The 21,305-nt window shown below is 38.3% G+C and overlaps 2 protein-coding genes and 2 long non-coding RNA genes across 4 annotated transcripts in view; 2 read left to right on the top strand and 2 right to left on the bottom strand.

Moving 5' to 3' along the window:
- LOC107833452 (uncharacterized) overlaps positions 1-5,743 on the top strand; it is an 18,572-nt gene extending 12,829 nt beyond the window's left edge. Inside the window, exon 3 of the long non-coding RNA XR_001659201.1 lies at positions 5,649-5,743. This is a non-coding gene — a long non-coding RNA (uncharacterized LOC107833452). The remainder of the gene's footprint in view (positions 1-5,648) is intronic.
- Positions 1-10,516, bottom strand: part of hoga1 (4-hydroxy-2-oxoglutarate aldolase 1) — an 18,973-nt gene extending 8,457 nt beyond the window's left edge. Inside the window, exons 1-4 of the mRNA XM_007575783.2 lie at positions 9,873-10,516; positions 8,525-8,653; positions 5,405-5,532; positions 3,889-4,023 (exon numbers count right to left, since the gene is read on the bottom strand). Of these exons, the coding sequence (XP_007575845.1) occupies positions 3,889-4,023; positions 5,405-5,532; positions 8,525-8,653; positions 9,873-10,071 (591 nt within the window). The 5' untranslated portion in view covers positions 10,072-10,516. The remainder of the gene's footprint in view (positions 1-3,888; positions 4,024-5,404; positions 5,533-8,524; positions 8,654-9,872) is intronic.
- Positions 10,517-12,250: 1,734 nt separating this feature from the next.
- Positions 12,251-21,305, top strand: part of LOC103154488 (metal transporter CNNM1-like) — a 17,956-nt gene continuing 8,901 nt past the window's right edge. The window contains exons 1-5 of the mRNA XM_007575782.2: positions 12,251-15,029; positions 19,292-19,435; positions 19,552-19,692; positions 20,075-20,244; positions 20,327-20,417. Coding sequence (XP_007575844.1) covers positions 13,589-15,029; positions 19,292-19,435; positions 19,552-19,692; positions 20,075-20,244; positions 20,327-20,417 — 1,987 coding nt within the window. The 5' untranslated portion in view covers positions 12,251-13,588. The remainder of the gene's footprint in view (positions 15,030-19,291; positions 19,436-19,551; positions 19,693-20,074; positions 20,245-20,326; positions 20,418-21,305) is intronic.
- Positions 16,207-17,063, bottom strand: LOC103154487 (uncharacterized). The gene is made up of 2 exons (XR_477934.2): positions 16,909-17,063; positions 16,207-16,722 (listed from the first exon to the last, which is right to left on the bottom strand). It is a non-coding gene; the product is annotated as an uncharacterized LOC103154487 (long non-coding RNA).

Below are 21,305 nucleotides of genomic sequence, written 5' to 3'. Positions count from 1 at the left end.
TAATTTACCGAATGACGCTTTATGACAACAGTCATAAATATTCATGAAGGCTTATTCATGTTCATGACAGGTGTTATGACATGTTTATGAAAGTGTCATGTCAGTCTTATTCACCCCCCTTCAAATAAAGTGTTACCCAGGTATTTTAAGGTTAGCTGAGTGGTATGAACACTGTTTAGAGTTGAAGGTAAAGCGAATTCAAAAATAATTTCTGTTGGAAAGAATACATGAGGGTTTTGGTCATTTCACAGAAAAAAAACCTGAAATTCATTGCAAGTATTTTCTGCTCATTGCCATTTCTACCTTTTTTTCCAGGAACACATGCTCAAAAGATAAAAACGAAGCAACAAATAAAGTCGTTGTGATTACTTCAGTGAGAGTTTTGATTGTCTTGAAGGAGAATAGAGGTTTATTTTGTATTATGTTTTCTCAGAATAACGTTCTGTGGAGTTTGCAGACCTTGGGTTCATTCACCCACGTCTGCAGCAGAAGCGAAAAACAGAAAAAGCAACAGTTCAGTATGTCCTAAAGCTTTACTACAGAGCATTAAACATGTTTATTTTTCATTCAGAGGGCAGAAAATCCAGAAATTTTACTCAAGTAAGAGTAGAAATACTTAATCATAAAATTACTGAAGTAAAAGTAGAAAGTACAGCATAGTAAAAATACTCCTAAAAGTACTTATTTTTTAAAAAACCTTACTCAGGTGAATGCAGCAGAGTAAATGTAACTGCTCGCTGCCCGTCTCTGTTGTTCTTCGTCACGCTGAACCGTCCTGCTCTGTATGTGAGCAGCGCCACTCTGCCGTCTCACAGCAAGTTCACAAACATGTCATTTCCCAAACCAGGAACCCATTTGCAACTTCTTGCAAACACTTCCCACACTGACAAAAAGCTATGAAGAGCCTGACGAGAGCAAGGCGTTCTTCCTCCTTCCGGCACGCAACCCTGCAATCAGGCAGCACCAGAGAGCTGGAGGCACTTTGGTTTCAGGCTCTTCAGCCGCCACGGCTCCTTCAGACGTGAAGAAGCTGCTGACAATCAGTCCGTCTTTTCATAAACACAACAGCAAATTGCTCATTTTTGAACAGGAAGACGATTCAAACCCGTCTGTTTGGTCCTTGACCAGTTAGTTCCCGAGTCCATGCCCACTTGTTGCCATTTCTTCCTGCTTCCATTTTAAACAGGTTGTTTTATATTTGAACCATGTCAAAGCAGTGAATTTCTTTTGGTAGTGGGGAAATATTTGATAATAAAAAAACTCTGAATTTACTTGTTAAAATGCAAGGATAATATGATGTAAACAATATTTTGAATATACTTCTTTAAGCAAACAAAGGAAGTTTGATTTGTTCCACTAAACTGCACACAGTAACTTCAAATTAAAAACATTTTATTGATCCCAAAGGTGAATTAAATGTTGCAACTCACTGATTCAGATTCTTCAGAAGAGTTATTGTAGATAGTGATGACTGTTGGCAGGAAAGATCTCCCGTAGAGGTCTGTGTTACAGCGAATCTGAAGGAGCCTCTGACTGAAGATGCTCTGTTTTCTCATGGACAGGATGGTCAGGATTGTCCATAATTTTCTTGATTTTATGAAGAATCCTTCTGCATTTCATCATATTTTCAAATTTATTGATATCAGTAATTTACAGGGGAACATTGGCGAGGAGTTGCTAATTATTCTGATGATGTTCAGCTGCTGGTCAAAAAGTTAGAATATCATGAAACAGTTTATTTAAATCAGTAATTCCCCCAAAAAGTAAAATTTGTACATTATATTCATTCGTTACAGATTAACGTTCATATACTTTACAAGAAAGTATGATTTGAAAGATATTAAATATCGCATTATGGAGAAGGTACGTGTCTAAACGTTGGTAACCATGGAAACAGTGCCACACCGTCATGTAGCCTAGCATGTATGGAAAAAACTGGTCAGCATCTCGTCTTCTGTACTTTTTTAAGGCTCCTCCGGTGTAAAAGGGAAACATTGTTTATGACTGATATAAATCATGTGGTGTGAATTCAGACAAAGTCGGTAATTTGATCAACACGTCAGGAGGGAGGCGGTACGGGTCGGTTTCTAAGCTAGCTGTTTCGAAATACCGCCGTCTGTGAGCCCCAACCAGGTGTGTAACGTTCACAGACAAATTAGCTCGACTTGAACAAGAAGAAGCCATGAATAAACTGGTAAAAACAACTTTGGGAAACAATGTCAGTCCCTCACTTCACATCCTGGCGCCTTAAATGATTTAATGATGTAGTTGCAAAGAGTCAATATCAGCATAAAACCTGTTTAACGTCGACGGTGTTGATATAATGAATATTAAGTATCAAATCTCTCGTTCATTAATTTTGCTGTCTTTTCAATAAAGGGAAATAAACTGGTTAACTTTCATGGGTCCCTGTTTTGTGTAACATAAGAGCCTCAGTTTGTAGTTTAAAAAAAACTCAGAGGGAAAAGATGCTTTATGACGTTAACTTTGTTTAAATCTGGAAATTAAGTGGATAAGCGAAAGAACAGAAGAAAAAGTGTCACTGCAGGTGAAAGATCAAAATTAAAGGTTAGTGATGATAAATTTTGACCTTGTGTGTTGAATAAATGTTATTCTCACTGTAAAGATCAAGTGTGATGACTTTTTCCATTCAGCTTCACTGAAAGCCTCGTTGGCCCTGCACCTCCGTCCATTCATCTGCACATAACTGCTTCTTTTTATTCAGTCTTAAAAAACATCGGCCAGCTATTGAGTTTAAAAAATAATAACCTATACAAAGTCTGGGATACTTCAGTTTCTGGGAGGCTGAACTGATAATTAAAATACTGTGCGTTCACTCAAAAAGAAAAAAGAAAAACAGAACATGATGCAGACATGACAACAACATCTACGGACTTTCAACAAACATTAACAGTCAACTTGGAAAATTGTAAATTTATTTACACACATTCAAAGTGAATCAGCTGCGAACTGATTACAAATTCAGTAATAAATGACTGACTGGGATTGAAAGATAATTTATAGTAAACAAAACCAAAGAACTTCAAGGATAAACTGTGATTTACTGAACGAGTCGTCACGCGGTTCTGGGTGTTTACACACAGTAAACCTTCAGCAGGTGACTCCCTTCTTCATATTTGTTTTAGATTTCAAATTAAAGCAAATATGTTCAGTATTTTGTGGTAAAGGAAGAAGACTCTTTAAAAATTTGGGGGACATTTTAGGATAAATCAACCATGTACTATGATAAATAAAAACTAATCAAAACCCCGTGGATCAGAAACAGATGTGAAATTAAGAATTAAGGAGTTATTGTTGAGTTACTGTTGAGTTATTGTTGACGCTGCGATGTGGTTTACGCTCCTTTGGAAACGTCTCTCGAGCCTCAGTTTTTTAAAAACCTGTTGCAACCTTTTTCTAAAACTGTTCTAGAGCTAAAGTTGAAATCTGGTCTATTCAGGTCAAAATTCAGACGGGTTGCAGTGATTGGTCAGAAAAAATGCAAATCGTTACGGTGATTGATCAGATTTGAGGGAAACTCACAATGATGAAAAATGCAAAAAAATGTGTGAATGACAGTAAATTTGCATTAATGGATCACAACGTAGTGACGTCCAGAAGGGACTGATTGTTGCTCACTGGGTCGAGTCTCAAACTGCAGCAGCAGTTTAGTCAGAATGAAAATGTTTTCTTTGAGTGTTTTATGATGTTCATCTGCTGAATGACATTTTGATGTTTCCTGAAAATGAGAACTTGTTTCCAATCAACTTACGTGGTAAAATAAAGATTAAATAAAATGTAAAAAAAATAAAAAACAACAAAAACCGAAAGACGACCAGAATTTCCCCCTGAAAAGCTAAACTAAACTAAAAAGTGTCCTGAGCTTACGTCTCCTCCGCTGTCCTTGAGGCCCAGGATGTTTGGGTGCTGAGACAGCTCCACCACGGCGTCCACCGGCAGGTCCAGGCCCGTGTTGGCCGGGACGCTGTACAGAACCACTGGCACCGGGCTGCTGTCTGCCACCTGCAGGCCGGAGGAGGAACGACATGTCTGAACCTGAGAGCTTTACCTTGTTCTGAGTCCATCTCTGAACATTATTTCACTCTTAGTCAACATTTGGTTAACTTTTCCAATAAAGCTCTTTTGACCCTAATGCATAATGTTAGTTTTGATAAAAGCAGACAGCAGGTTTGATTTTCTGAAAGCATTTCAGGCCTTGAATAAGTTTTAAAAGCTAAAATGTATCAACTCGGTTTTGCTTTTAATGTTTCTGTTGCAAAAGTTTTTAATATGTCTGTAATATTCAGGGTCACACATTTATTTTTAAAAAGCTCTATGGGGATTTTAAGGTTTTATAGCGCCACCAGCTGGACTTAGACTGACAAATCACTGATCAGACATAACATTATGACAACCGGTCTGAGAATACACATCCTCACAAGCTTCAAATCTCAATGCAGTGTGTACTCTGACATAATTTTGTATCTGAACTAGGATTAACTGCAGAGATTAAACCCCTTAAAGGCGACCTAATATGTAAAATTCACAATTTGTACACATTTATACTTCTATTTGGGCCCCAACTGCTCCCAAAAACAGCAAAAGCACTTAAAAAAAAAAAATGAAAACGCCTAGTTGTTTTTTGGGAATATGAACACATTTATTGGTTTTCAGAAGATGACCCTTTTCAAAAATGATTGGAATGTAACGTCACAAATCAGCAGGCGCTGCGTTACCTAGCAACCCCGGCGAAGCCCAGCCTGTTACCTAGCAACCCCAGCTGAGCTCCAGCACATTTGGTCGGCAGGTTTTACCTCTGTATGTGTTGTACAATGGCTACTGGAAAAAGACAAGTGTTTCATTGTTGAATTGCCATCCTGAAACCGCATGCTGCATCCTTCTTATTGTGCAGGAGGCTCTACTTCTACTTTTCAAAGATGTACAGTTGTAGAATTGAACATTTGCTTGCAGTCATTTTTACACATGAGTGTAAACGTTGAGCTTATTTGACTTTAAAGAGACAGGAGGCCCTAAAACAGCTCAAAGTAGGCAGAACTGAGCAGATTTGTGGAAAAAATGTAATGAACATATTTTGATCTATCCAAACCTGTTCAAGAAAGCATAATAAGTCACCTTTAACATGTCTATTTTTTATGTAATGCTTAAAATTTAGTCTAATCACTTAATATTTAATAATTTAATTAAATTCTAATTATCTCTCCATCTCATCTGGCCAACAAAATTTTACCTTTACTCACTGATATCCTGCATTCACCCAAATTTCCTCCTTCCGGCAAACTTACAGAGGCATAATATTCACTTCTTGTCTTCTACTCAACGAGGTAATAATCAATCTTATGTCAGAAGTCATGATTATGTTTCTGCAGTGAACCTGTCAGCTAACCTTTGTGAAGTGATGAATGAGCGCGCGGCTGTCCATCTTGCCCTTGTAGAAGCACGGGTTCACCACGAGGACGGCGTCCGCGCCGGCTGCCGCCATCTTGGCTGTGAGCTGGACGGTGGCTCTGGTGGCTGGACGGAAAAAACACAGAAACAAAACAACAGAGTCAGTGGCAGAGGTGGGCAGAGTGCAAAAAACTTTTACTGAAGAGTAGCACTACTACGACATACTTTTACTGAAGTAAGAGTAGAAAGTAGCCATCCAAGAATGACTCCAGTAAGAGTAAAAAAGAATTTGTTGAAAAGTCTACTCAATTACTGAGTAATTGATCAAATTATTAATTAATATTTAAAAATTTAATAATCAGACAGAACAAAACAGAAAGTTAAGTTTTGCATATTTTGGTATTTTAACGTAAAACATTACAATAATTCATATAAGTAACAAAAAATAACAAAATCAGACAAAAGAAAAAAAATTTCCAAATCAGTTTCTTTCACTAATAAACTTATTAAACTTTAATAAAAACTGCAGGTGTGTGTCTGTGTCTGGTGAGTTTTGGGTTAAAACGTGTTTGTTTTTCATTCAGTGGGTAGAAAATCCAGAAAATTTACTCAAGTAAGAGCAGAAATACTTCATAAAAAATTTACTCAAGTAAGAGCAGAAATACTTCATAAAAAATTTACTCAAGTAAAAATAAAAAGCACAGTGTAGTAAAGAAATGTCCTAAAAGTTTTTTTAAATATACTTACTCAAATAAATGCAGTTGAGTAAGTGTAACTAGTTACTATCCAACTCTGGTTGTTGCTTAAGGGTTATCAGTCTATAAGGTTCAAAAACCTTCAGAATATAACGTCACAAATCAGCAAGAACTGGGTTACCTTGCAACCCCAGTGAAGTCTGGCCGTTACCTAGCAACAGGCCTGGCTTCAAACAAAGCTAAGCCATGAAAACGCCTTCATTGTCTTTCATGGATGGTCGACGTTCCTTGCAGAACAAAATTCATATTTTGCAGGTTTCCTAAAAGCCTAAAAACAAAACGAAAACCAAAGCTCTGCAGGGGGCAAAAGTTTCTCCACAACAATGCAAAAAAACTGAGTGAAAATTATTTTAACACCTTGATAAGAGTTCAAGCTGCTGCTGCAAAGCATGGCACAACCAGTGATTAGGGGCAAGTTAATGCTTAATAGAGCCAGGCTGGCTTTGTGTCCTAAATAAAATCATGTAAAAACTGCACCTTATATTTACTCAAGTTATCTTTGTGTGATATTAAAATGTGTTTGATGATCTGAAACATTTAAGTGTGGCAAAAACAGAAAAAAAGATAAATGCTTAATTAGCGTTTACCTTCAAATTAAAGAAATAAATTTGTATTTCATCAGTTTGAGCTAAAGGTGAGAAAACATTTTAAGACTCTAAAAACTATTCATTGTTTCCCATTAGTGAGTCTTTGATTCCAGATGATGCTTTTAGGTATTGCTGAATTACTAATAAAAAATATTCATATATTCCTTTTTGAGTTATTTAAGCACAACAAAATCTAATGTGCATCTTAAACGCATCATGAAGATTTAAAAAAAAAAGTGTAAAAAGCTGTTTAGAACCACAGAAATGTCAAAATATGAAAATCTTGTTCAATCTTTGTCACTGCAATCTAATTTAAACTCCGTGTTTCTCTCATGCGATTCTATAATCACACAATTTCCTTTCCTTTTAATTAAAACACTAAAGCTTTAAATAAAAACATGTCTGATTAAAAATGAGTAAAATACGTCTTATTGTAATTGTTCTTACTGACCCTCTGTGACTCCAAAGATTGGATTTAACCAATAATAAACTTTCATCAAGAGTTTATGCTGTTTTTCAAAGGATGAAACATTCCCATGTTTCATGTAAACATTCGCGTCTGCGGTAAAACTGAAAAGTATTTTAAAACTTAAACTTACATTTTGAGACGTTTTTTTCCCTAATGAGATTGACCTCACCATTAAAAATTGTTGTTTGTTTCAATCTTAAATTAAACTGTAATATGTTTGAAAATGAGGAAAAATCTTTAAAAAGTTGAAAAGTTTGGAATGAAAACCTGAACAGAAACGTAAAAAAAACTCATTGATTTTACTTCGCAGTTAAACTTTTCTCTAATTAAAGTCAAACATTAATTTTTGAGCTTTGCAGCTGTACTAATTATTCAAAACACAGAGAGTTTACTTTTTATGTCTTATAACAGTTTTCTCCTTACAAATCTAATTGTTTTTAATTATTATTCTGGACGATCAAAGCATTCTGTCATGGTTTGATTCAGAAAGCTACGATTTGATAAAAATGAATTGTTAATGTGATATTTCCTCACTCAGCCACTCTGTGTCATGCAAACATATAAACAACATTAGCAAAATGAAAACAGACTAAATATGAAATAAAGCTGCAAAAAGAAAGAATATAATATTTAATGAATCCAAATGAAGAAAATACTTGTGTATTTCTGCATTTAATGACCTTTCAAGCAGCTGACCTGGTTCTCACAGCTAAATAAAGAGATTTCTGCCATTCCTGATACGATTTTATGATTCATATTTACACCTGTCTTACTCTCAGCACATTAGCCGCCACGCAGTTACAGGTAACATAAGATTCGTTACCCAGACGGTGCCGCACACACAGGGAGGAACGCGTTACCATTTCAGATCATTTCAGGCTTAAATACGCATTGAAACTCAGTTTAAAGGCACTGAAATAAAACTTTACAGTGCTAAAAATCAAATAACCAGCACACATGATAACGTCATAACCTTTTCACTTTTAGAGGCAGAGGATTATTTTGGGATCAAAATAATAAAAAACTCCATTGAGTTTCGATTTTTGCTCTAATAAACTTCATCTTGAAGCTTCGCATAGTCTCACAGCAATGCCAATTACCATGAACTAAAAATGAGATTAACGTCAACAGTCACATTTTTAAAATTAGTTTTTCATAAATCCTTCAGTATTCCAAGTAAATAATTATCAAATTGATCAAATGTATATTTTGAACTTTTTTTTGTGTATAACGCATCTGAAAAGTGTGTGTTTGTTGTAAATGTGTGTATTTATGTCTATTAAATGTGTGAACAGAGTCCCACCTACATTCACAGCCTGATCCGGCCAGCAGCAGCTTCCCCAGCGGCAGGGACCGTCTGACCGCCGCCACCACCTCCACCCGCTCCTCCTCCGTCAGGTACGGATACTCACCGTTGGAGCCTTGAACCACCAGACCTGCAGCAGCAAAAACACTCTCAGCGTTAACCTGGGACTCACACAATGGCTTTTTACTAAGCATTTCAGCCACATTTAGTTGTGTCTACTGTCTTCTACTCTTTAAGTCAAATAAATTTAAACTTTTAGACTTTGAACCTAAATGTGAGTTTGTGGAAGACAAACTTACAGCAGTAAGTTGTGTTAACTTTTTATTAATTTTGTCAAACCTGAAAGAGTTTAATAAACTAGAGTTTTCAGGTTAGCACTTAAAAAACTGAAAGGAGAAAAAGACAGGAGTGGGAACTATTTCCCAGAATGCTTAGCGGCATGTTTCTGTATCCTGAGATGGAAGTGCGTCACATTGATCCGACTCTGGTGTTTTATTAAGGAAAATGTTTATTTTAAAGCTTGAGGATAAAGTCCTGTTCACACTAAATGTCTTAGAGCGTAATTTAATAAAATTCATTATCAGATCATAAATTTTGTTGAAACAAGAATTCAAGTTATTCTAAAGTAAAATAAGCAAAATGTCAGGAAAGATTTCAGTCTCTAGGTTTGCAAAGCTGATGGTGAAAAGTCCTCAAATATTTAAACTAAAAAGTATTGAGTAAAGGGAACTGAATACAAACAAACACCACAAGTTTTAGGTTTTTATTTGTGAAAATTTAGCAAAATCATCTATAATTATCCTTCCACTTTCCAGGCATGTGCATTTGTGTTGGTGTATCACCTGAAATTTAAGTTTGTGGCTGTGAATTAAAAAACAGAAGCCATTCTTGCTCATTGGGATAACGGGATAGTTTTGGTAACTTATGGAGAACCTGGATAGCACACAGTTATTTATTATTTTAAAAGAAGTGTTTGTCTTTGTTATTTGGATAATTTCGTTATGTTTCTGTACAACAACAATAAAAGGCATTCTGCTTCGCATCGTTTTGTTTTGTTATGTTTCTGTATCTGGGTTATTGTTTTATCTTCGTGTTTTTACATGAAATAAATGCATAAATAAATAAAAAAACGTAGTACCAACTCTAGAACGGTAGGGGGCGACAGACAAGAGCTTAGTCTTATTTTTTTAAAACTTAGGGTAGAAAACAAGCCAAACTTATTGCAATACTAAAAACAGTAACAACATGTATTTAATGCAGACTTTCTGGTCCAGTGTTTAACATGTGAAGGATCATCATTGAAGCATTAAGGTTCGGTTTGTCTGAGCTGTGTGAAGCTGAGCTCCAACCTTTAAACGGTATCTCGTCATATTTCTGCAGGTTCTCCTCCAGCTTCCGGTAGTCTACGTCCTCCTTGGCGGTGAACGGAGTGGCAATTGGGGGGTAAATGCCGCTGAGATCCAGCCTGGCGGCGGCCTTGTGGCTCACGTTTCGTCTCCACGGTCGGTATCGGACACCACAGCGTGTCCAGACCCGGACACAGAGCATGCTGAAGCGGGCAGAGCGGCTCGATCCGCTCGCTGTCTGTGCAGCTGCTGCAACCAACAATCCTTATCCAGCCCAGTTAATCACTAACTGTCCTTTAAACATTAGCAGATTCAGGTTTGAACAGCTTTCAAATTGACCAGAAGCCACTCGATTTTTTTTCTTTCTTTTGGAGCCGTTTCGCTGCTGAGGTCATGTGACAGAGATGACCTCTGCACTAAAAGCAACCCGCTTACTTAAAACTACCGCCAAATACTTTATACATTTCTGCATATTAATACAAAGGTCTGGCCTCGCCCACGTGGACAAAGCGCCCCCTACTGGTGGGTTTGAGGACGAACCAAACCTGACAGTTTTAGCCTGCAGTTACACATTTCTAGGTTCAAAGAGGCATTTTTATTTATTTTTATCGTCAGTTCAGCTAAATTAAAATGGTGAAGACTTTTCGAAATATTTTTTTGATGTCTATAAAAAAATCTTGTAATATAAAAATGAATACTTGTATTTTTATGATTAGGTTTTTAATTAATGACAAAAAAACAAAATTTTTGAGAAAGAAAAACAAGATAACGAATGTTTTCTTCATACAAGAAACTTTATATTTGTATGCTGAAAATGTTCTGCATTTTAATCTTTTCACTGCAAACTCATATTTCAGAAAACAATAAGTGCCCGTTTTGAGTTGAGAAACAAAGCAACCTATTTTTCAAAATCTCCCATCATGGATTCCCCGTCGTGCAGACAAAGAAACGTGGAAAGAATAAAAATAGTGACAGGAACACTAACATCCAACTGAACTTTGATTGGCAGCCAGAAGAATTGGGCCATTGCTAATTTACGACATGACATATAAATTAAATCCTCCCCTAATTACTCTGTTAGTGCAGGTGACCCATTTAATGAGCAAAAACAACCTGGCGTCTGCTTGGGGAAGCGCCGGCAGCCTTTGCGCTACTGCCACCGTGTGGACAAACTTTGAAACGCATTTAGTTCATTAAAAATCTGTTGATTTCTCAGTTTCCTGAAGTTTTTGCCAGTTGGAACTTGATTGTTCACCGTGGCTCTCACCTCATGCCAGCTCCCCTTTTCCCATAAATGTAATTTATCCATTTCTGCTCATGAACTCAATACACGCAGTTTATTAGCTTCCTCTCATCATATCCACATTTAGACTGGCTTCTTGTTTTTATTGAATAATAAGAAGCTGGAAAGAGAAACAAATTATTCTTTTCCATTAATTTTCTCAATAACAAAAGAGTTTTCTGCACCTCTAAGGTTTCAATGAACACAAGTCATCTTTTTTTTTTCTATTTGATCACTTAACAAGAAAAAGAAAAAAAGGTTTGAAGCCTGAGAAAGAAGCAGCTGTGGGTAAAAACACCAACATGTTGGGTTTGTAACTTAGCAGCAGCTGACCTGATGCTCTTCCAGCTGATCCACATTAGGATTAACCAATAAATAACAATCATCATCATAAATAATAATAAATAATGTTTTTACTACATCAGTTCAGGTGTCCCTCAGGGCTCAGTTATTGGTCTCCAGTGATACTCAAGAATTTTTTTTCTTCTTTTGTCACTTAAGTTTTTTTTGTTTGTTTGTTTGAACAAATATGTTTCTAATTACTACACAAAGATAACTTTCATGAAGTAATCTGCTATAGTGTCAGCTCTTCATTTTAAGAAATGTCATGTATGAATTTATTTGCCCATTAAACGAGTCTAATAATAGAAATAATCATATTGCTGACTAATGTAATTATAGTTCAGTAAGAGACACATCTGTGTTCTGGAAACATTGGTATGTTTAGGAGTGTTTTTATTCTTTTTATTATTGTTATCATTGATTGTTCTCTTATGTAATATGGACTTTGAGTCTGTAATAAAATCAATCTATCTGAAACCGTATTAGTTGATTATTTCACTGAGGAATAAAACCTGACCTCTGTTCATCTGTTTAAAGACTCATTTCCAATCACACTGCGCTCATCGCTCCATCTTTATCCAGATTGATACATTTTGTACGTTTATGTTCAGGGATGGCGGTCCCAGTTGCTTAGAGAAGAAAGATCTTAACTTTTGGTCCTTAATAAAAAAAATAAAATAAAATAAAATAAAAATTCAGGTAACACTGAAACGAAGGAGACAAAACTGTGCATAGAAACACAAAATGAAAGGAGAATATTGCTTCATTCTGCTTTATTGAAACAATGCTCCATTTCTTCTGAAGGTTAAATTATCTGATATCTGCACAGATACATTTAAGTTTGTTAAAGAGTAACAATTTTTAACCAGGGTCCTCATCGTCTCACTGTCCTTTTAAAGGCTGAAAGGAAATGATTTGATGTTTGATGTGGTTAAATAGTGTGAAAGTTTTGTTGGGACCCATGAAGCAGGACAGAGTCCTGAACCTTTTAGATGCGTTTCTGCATAACTAAACCTGGAAAAATAAAAGACTTTAATCAACTTTCCCACAGAAACATCTAAACAGCGCCCTCATGCGGACACAAATTCTAATTAAATAGAGAACATTAACAACACATTCAATTTCAAGACACCTTGTAAAACCAATAAGTCCAGTTTACATAGGGAAATATATTTTCATTTTAACCCAAAGTTACCTACATGCATTCCCATAAAACAATACAAGTTACTATTTTCTTTCTTCCTTTTGCTCTTTCTGTCTTTATTCTTCCTTTTCGATTACTCTAGAAGAAACACATGACTGGCAACTCAATTTTAAGTCAAATTTTGTAAAGTTCTTTACTCTGTGGCCAGAAAATAACTCGTGTTCAGTTTGCAGTGCAAAGGAAGACAGATCCGTCATGCCGTGTAAATATGGGAACTCCTCTAAAATACTGTTACTCTGAGCTTTTAAATCTCTGAAAACAAGATGGCTGACTTCAAACATCTGCAGTTACTGTCTCTGTGATTGTTCCAACGCTTTTGTTGTTGAATCAGATCGTGAGTACAGTTAAAACTCAAAAAATACTTTCATGTTGAGAGGATATTTATACAATATTAATTATTAAGATGGACATTTCTAACAAAGAAAGGTAATTGTAGCAGTTTTAGTCTGATAAAATAATTAAAGGTGTCTCAAAAGAATTTAAATCCCCAACACAGCAGAAATTATCACTAAATGATCCCACTACGGAAAGCCGTGAAAACTTTTGCTCAACAAAAGTCTCGTTTCCGGCAAACTATCCAAGGAGCAACAGCTGTTCCTCCCTGACAGCTGTAGAGTGTTGCTGTTTAATCCGCCGTTTTCCTGCAGGTTGTCATCATAAAAAGGCGCAGAGATTTTGAAAAGAGCAAAATGTCAACTCCAGAGCTCGCGCCTATTATTAGAAAGTGACGTAATGGCGCTGATGGCGCATCTCCTCCGCTGTGTTGCATCGCCGGAATCAGCACCGTTAAAACGGACCGCTGATTGTCCCTCCTTTTCCCACATGGACCGGAACCGGGCGGCACCACGTGACTCCGGATCCCCGGACTGAGCCAGTTCATCACACCGCATCATGGCTGCGGAGGATGAGGCTGCGCGGTGCTGCCTCAGGTCCCCGCAGTCCCGCGGGGCTCCTCTCTCTCCGCCCCGCTGCCTATGGCTCCTGCTCGGCCTCTGCTGGCTGATGCCCAGCCCGGCTCTCTGCCTGCTCGGCTTCCGTCCGGAGGAGACCGGAGCGGAGCTGTCCGTGGACGACGGGGTGCTGAAAGCCACGGAGGGAACCCGCTTCATGCTGCGGGTGTACTACTCCACCTCCCCGCAGAGGCTCAACCGCACCGCGGGGACCCGCGCCAACAATGCCGCGCCCTGGATCGCCTTCATCGAGGAGCCGAGTCCCGGCAGAGAGGGACAGGTCCACCCCAAGAGGAACATGTGCATGGACAAGAACGCCAGGACGTCCGACATCGAGGTTTTAGGTTCCTTCAAGTCTGCTTCCAGTCAGAACTCTGTGCTGGTCGAGCTGCTGGCCAAAGACTTGCGAAGAGGGGAGAAGATTAAGTATTACTCCATGTGCGCCTTCGACGGATCCAAGTGGGAACACTACCGGACAAGAGACTTCTGGGTCGCGGTGACAGAGCGCTCTGCTGTCCCGGAGCTCTGGCTGCAGGTCCTGGTCTCCGTCCTGCTGCTCGGCTTATCGGCTCTTTTCAGCGGACTGAACCTCAGCCTGCTGGCGCTCGATCCGGTGGAGCTACAAGTCCTGCAGAACAGCGGCACCGACAAGGAGCAGAACTACGCGCGGAAGATTGAATCTGTGCGTCGGCATGGGAACTACGTCCTGTGCACGCTGCTGCTGGGCAACGCGATCATCAACGCGTCCTTGGCGGTGTGGATGTGCCAGATCCTGGGCATGACCTGGCTCTCCACCGTCATTTGCGCCTTTGGCATCTTCTTCATCGGGGAGATTCTTCCTCACTCCGTGGCATCGCGTCACGGCCTGGCCATCGCGTCCAAAACCATCTGGGTGACGCGGCTGCTGATGGTGCTCTCCTTCCCCATTTCCTACCCCATCAGCAAACTGCTGGACCTCATTCTCAACCAGGAGATCTCCAACTTCTACACCAGAGAGAAGCTCCTGGAGATGCTGCGCGTCACAGACCCGTACCACGACCTGGTGAAAGAGGAGCTGAACATCATCCAGGGCGCGCTGGAGCTGCGCACCAAGACGGTGGAGGACGTCCTGACGCCGCTGAGCGACTGCTTCATGCTGGCGTCGGACGTGGTGCTGGATTTCAACACCATGTCGGAGATCATGGAGAGCGGCTACACCAGGATACCGGTGTTCGAGAACGAGAGGTCCAACATAGTGGACATCCTGTTTGTCAAGGACTTGGCCTTCGTGGACCCGGACGACTGCACTCCGCTGAAAACCATAACGCAGTTCTACAAACACCCGCTGCACTGCGTCTTCAACGACACCAAGCTGGACGCGATGCTGGAGGAGTTTAAAAAAGGTGAGGAGCCTCTTCGGTCAACTAGGATTAAACTAAAACCTCCACCAACACACGGTAAAAACATTAAATCTGCAGTCAAGTTTTTTACTTGAAATAAGACAAAACTAACTTCCAAATAACTTTTCAGCAAGATATAGGAACTTGTACAGTCAATGATTCCTTAATACTAATGAAAAAGTCATACTTCCATTGGTAGATTATTATTATTTTATTTCAGTTTAAGTAAAATATAAGTCATAAGTGAAATTGACTTAAAACAAGCTCCTACATCTTGTTGAAAAGTTACTTATAAGTTAGTTTTGTCTTAATTCAAGTACTAGAAACTACATACAAAAAACCTTCTCTAATTTACAGTAAAATACTTAAATTAGAGACGGTTTTTTCTTACAGTGTAGACAGAAAAAAAACGTGGTAAGATTTTGTGTTTTTGCAGTGCACTTATTCATAAACAACATTTTTTAAAGTAGTTATTTTCTAATATCTCTGAGTTTAAAGGGTGGGAATATTTTTGCGAGGCAAGGTTCTGGTGAATCTTTGGATTTGCTTTCTAGGTTTTATTGCAGGGTTTGCTATAAGTTTCCATACGTAGAAAAAAATGAACATTTTATATTGGACAGCCCTTTTTTATTTTTGTGGGACTCTGTGTAATCGCTGCACATCTTGGACCATTTCATGGTTGATCTGCAACATTTCCAGTTTTCTGAAACTTGCAAATAAGTTTTGCCATTGTGTCGTGTGTGATGCTTGTGTTCTGTTAAAGTTTCGTGCAACCGTTTGACTGCTTCCTGATCCAGCCATCAGTATAATTTCTCCTTCTTGGGTGTCTGAAATATAAAAGAAATGTACATTTTACATTCTCCTAAGTATGGAAACTCATGGCCTACCCTGTAGTTTTAATGTAACTTTGGTAAAAAATATCAGAACATTTGTATTAACTTCTTTTCTTGTAAAGTGCGGGAATGATTTTGTGAGGTAAAGTAGCCCAACTAACTTCAGATTTTTGATTTGTAATTGTGGGTGTTTTTTTCCCTGTGAAATTATCTGCCAACAGAACTAAAACTTTTTCATCAATATGAAGAATTATTTACTGAAAACACACCTCTGCATGTTGCTGAAAAGTTGCTTTCTAAGTTAGTTTGTCTTATATTTGCAAGATATTTTGCACTAGAAACTCGACCAACATGCTAAGATTTTTTATTTTTTTTGCAGTGCATGCACATCATTTGTTGCCATGGCAACACTGTGAAATATCCTAAAAATACCCCAGGAAACATTTAGCTCAGCATTCTGTCCCAAACAAATGAGTCACTTGATTGCATAATGCTGCGACCAGGCGACGTTTGGAGGTCGATGTGATTCCTGAAATCCAGAATCTTCCTCAGATTAAGTGGATAATTTAGTAAAACAGAAAGCTGCGTGCATGTTGGCGTGAACCGAGCCGGCCTCTTGCTTCAGAAAGTGTGAGAACCTGCAGCCTGAGCAGGCACAGCCCGCCCTGCACCAAAACGAAGAGTCATGCCCAGTTTGCAGAGGCTCTGTGGTCTCAGTCAGGCTGTTTCTGAGGGTGGGGTCCGCTCCAGCCAATCACGGAGCTCCCTGCTCTCCACCGCCTCGTCCATGGATGCTGCAGACTCAGCACTTTTCTGTCTGTTGGGTTTGTGGTGAGGACAGCAGTAAACGGAGGAGGCAGATTCTGTGTACAGGAAACATCATCAGATTATTAGTATTTTTGTTTAGTTTAGCAAAGCAGATACTTTGCCAATCTGCTAAACACGCAGTGATTGTTTTAGGAGCTCCAGAAGTTGAATAAATATTGAACCAGCCACATAATCACAATTGTTCCTTTTAAAAGTAATCAGGCTTTCTGCGTGTAGATGACCTGGATGAGATAATCTACATGGAGGATTATCTCTTTTGCCCTCTGCTCTCCTCTCTGCAGGAACGCTTCCTGGCTCTGCAGCAGAAAAATGCAGCCAGTTTTTCTCTTTACCATGAGAATCCTGCAGAAGCAGAAGAAGAAAAAAAATGACAGAAAGCTCCTTCAGTGGTCTTGTTCTCACAATTATTTAGTCTAAACTTCATCAAAAGACAGGAGTGGGAACTATTTCCCAGAATGCTTAGCGGCATGTTTCTGTATCCTGAGATGGAAGAGCGTCACATTGATCCGACTTTTGTTTTTATTAAGGAAAATGTTTATTTTAAAGCCTGAGGATAAAGTCCTGTTCACACTAAATGTTTCTGAGCCGAATTCATTGTGATGTCTAACAAAATTCATCATCAGATCAGAAATTGCAACTTGAAACAAGAATTTAAATTATTCTAAAGTAAAATATGTTATTTTAACTTGATATTATGAGTAAAATAATAGAGAAACGTGGCTCTTTAACCAGGTGAGGGAAGATTTTTTCTTGAATATTGTGAAATAATGATTTGGATTAAATTGCAGCATTAAGTTAAAACTCACAATTCAAGATTAATGAACTTAAAAAACAAAGTTTAGACAATTTGTCTCTTGTTGTTAAATCAACTTTATGAACTTTAATTTCTGAGTAAAAACCAAAACAATTTTCTTGTGACTTTAATTTCATTTTCCAGGTGGCAGGTGGACTTTCATTTTCAAGTTAAGCCACTTTCAAATGTTTTACAGTGCAGAAATCTAATTACTCTGGAGGCACTGGGACACAATGCCATCCATTCAGTGACCAGAAGCTGAAATGCCGTTCATGTGGATGAAATTAGGATCCTCAGCACGGCTGTGGCTGCGTTTCACAGTAGTGCAGAGCTGCAGCCAGAAGCCTGCAGAACCAGGAGAGCGAATATTTGGCCTGAATGCTAAGCAGTGTGAATCACACACTGCAGGTTGCCAAGTAACAGCCCCCCTTGCTGTGAACAACAACTGCAGCAAAGTGCTGGTATGGAGACGAGCAGCTTCAGCGTGAATTAGACAAACACATCCTGGATGAGGAATATTTAATCCAAGTCAGAATGCAGCCATCAATTAAACTGATTTTAAAAAGTAATAGTCAATTTAGCCTAAAGATCTGTTCTTTTTATGTCATTTGTGACTCTGAACTTTTTGAAATGTCTTTTCTGAACCATTCGCCCTCTGCTGTTTGTCCTGGAACAGAGAACCTCATAAAATATTCAGTTTGCTTCATTTTCACTTCATGCCCTTCATGCTGTCTCGTCTCTTTGCTCGTTTAATATTCTCCGTTAGTTTTTGCATAATTCAACTCTCACTCTGCGCGTCAGAAGTTTTGGTTTGAAGGCGTTCGGCAGAGGAGAGCATTGCTGCTCAGTTATTGTACAAATATATTCAATAATAAACTCAAATTAAATACACCATGATGTTTTATATTATCTGTTGTGTTCCTCATAATGAGTTACTCATCTTACGTTTTTGTTTTGCATAAGACTCCAATATTTTTCTCACTGATTATTTTTCACTGCACAAGTTGGTTCCTTCAAGATTGCTGTTATTCTTATTTTTTGGAAACAAGAGTTTTTTCTTCCAGCCAACTTTCAGTTAAAATGCTTGGATGCTGGACAATGTGAAGACTTACTTTATAAGGTGTGTTTTGTGGGTAACACTTCTAATCTAGTCTAGAAAATGGCCATGATGTTACACGTCTGTATTTAATAATAAATCATATTTTCTTTTTGGTATTATGTAACATTTTAACTCGTTCAGAAACTAAAAAAATTAAAACATATCTTTCATATATTTTGTTTTTAATAGATAAACTTTACTGTATTTAATGCACAACAAAAGTACATAAACAACAATTAGGAAGAATTATATTGTGTGTTTCTTTAATTAGGAGGAATAATGCAAGTGTGCAAGTTTAGATTGAACTTTTATTAAATCTGCTTTTGGTAAAAAGTCTCAATATGTAAAAATGACAATAATTCATATAAGTAACAAAAAATATAAGATTAGGCTTTTTTTTTTTTTTTTTTTTTTTACCAAATCAGTTTCTTTCAATAAAAACTTATAAAACTTTAACAAAATCTGCAGGTCTGTGTCTGGTGAATTTTACGTTAAAACATGCTTGTTTTTCTTTCAGTAGGTAAAAAATCCAGAAATTTTATTCAAGAAATACTTCATAATAAAATTACTGAAGTAAAAGTAAAAATTACAGCATAGTAGAAATATTCCTAAAAGTACATAAAAAGAAAAAAAAAGCTACTCAAGTAAATGTAACTAGTAGTTCCTTCCCAGCTGTGATTATTTGGGTGAAAGTTATTTGTTGTGATTACAGGAAAGTCTCACCTCGCCATCGTGCAGCGCGTGAACAACGAGGGCGAGGGCGACCCGTTCTACGAGGTGATGGGCATCATCACCTTGGAGGACGTGATTGAGGAAATCATCAAGTCGGAGATTCTTGATGAGACGGATCTCTACAGTATGTACGCGCACACACACACGCATGCACGCTTGGTTGTACTGTTTGAGAAGTTAGCATGGGATTCTGAGGAGATGATTTTACACTCATGTTGTGTGTGTTGGTTTATGCCTCAGCTGATAACCGGACAAAGCGGCGGGTTTCCCACCATGAGAGGAAGCAGCAGGACTTTTCCATCTTCAAACTGTCGGAAAATGAAATGAAAGTCAAGATTTCCCCCCAGCTGCTCCTGGCAACACATCGCTTCCTCTCCACAGGTATCGTAGGAAACCATTGTTCAAAGAACACACTATGCCAATGGAGAAACACGGTGGTGGCAGTATGATACTGTTGGGATGGGATTTTTGAGAAAAATCTGCAATAAACTCACAATTATGCATTAGCACATAAGCACACTGTTATTTTGACGGTTCTATTTATGAGTCTAGAGGGCCGCATAAAAAGCTACGGCGGGCCAGTTTTGGCCCTCGGGCCTTGAGTTTGACACGTGTCTTATAGAAAAGAGACTAAAAATGAATATTGCACATCTTTACTGGTTTATTTTAAAAAATAGAACATTGATAATCTCTTTACTTTTGAAACTACAATGTTGAGACATTGGTAGACTGTGCCATGTTACTGAAGCTCCTCCTTTGTTAGAGGTGGAGCCCTTTAAACCTGCGCACATCTCAGAGAAGATCCTGCTGAGGCTCATCAAGCACCCCAGTGTGGTCCAGGAACTCAAATTCGACGAGAAGAACAAACGAGCTCAGCACCACTTCCTTTTCCACCGCAACAAACCGGTCGACTACTTCATCCTGGTTCTGCAGGTACCGGCTGTAATCTTACTCTTCACCTGCACAGGTGTTTGTGATGTCAACATGCGTGTTACTGGGGTGTTTTGTTTTCCAGGGCCGAGTTGAGGTGGAGTTTGGTAAAGAAGCGCTGAAGTTTGAGAACGGAGCTTTTTCTTACTTTGGGGTACCTGCCATCATGTCAACTGGTACAAATACACACACATGTTCTCATCAGGTCTTTCTGGCAGCAAATTGCTCCCTAATGTTCCAACAGAGTCTTTATCAAAGCTAGATCAGGCAATTTTAATAATTAAAGTTATTAGTTATAGGCCAGATTGTGAGTCTTTGAACATCTTGGGACTGTGGCAGGGACTAGAACATTTTTATTTCGATTATTTAATCATGTAGATTTGGATATGTTAGAAATTTTAACACAATTAATCATATTTTTAAATATACAAAGGTTCCAGCCAGAGTTTTTGCTTAAAAAACATTATCTGATAGGACACTGGAAAAAAAACTACTGTTGTGTGCAAGTTGTGTAGCAAATAGTATCTCAATGCTAAACATGCTGCAGTAACGCAGATGTCCCCAAAGCTAATGTCAGCGTCCACATTTCCAAAGCATTTTCTCAAAAAAGTTACATGAATGATCAGTGGATCTGGAAACACTTCAAAGCTGAGTACCTTTGCACCAAACAACAAATATATTTGCTGTTGAGCTTATATATCTCTTTACTCAATAATTTAGAAACAAAACGTGTGCTTGAATTGAAAATGTTGCTTATTTTGTCAATATATTTTGGGATTAACCCAATTAATAATTTGAATTAAGTTCCACCATTAGTTGGGGCATCTGTCTTTTGGAAGCAGAATAAATAGGGAATGTGAGTTTCAAGCCCAGTTCAGATGGCGGCCTGGCTCAGGTCTGAAGGCTACCGTCACTTACTAACCCACATGTGTCAAACTCAAGGCCCGCGGGCCACATGTGGCCCGCCATGTCATTTTATGTGGCCCCCGCAGCATTTTATAGGCCGACATTGACTTAAAATAGGTTTTGAGCACGAATTGACTACAAACTACATCTCCCATAAT

The sequence above is a fragment of the Poecilia formosa genome, unplaced genomic scaffold, assembly GCF_000485575.1.
Source record: "Poecilia formosa unplaced genomic scaffold, Poecilia_formosa-5.1.2 Scaffold388, whole genome shotgun sequence".
Lineage (NCBI taxonomy): Eukaryota > Metazoa > Chordata > Actinopteri > Cyprinodontiformes > Poeciliidae > Poecilia > Poecilia formosa.
Note: the sequence above shows the minus strand (reverse complement) of the source record. Positions and strands in the feature narration are given on the sequence as shown.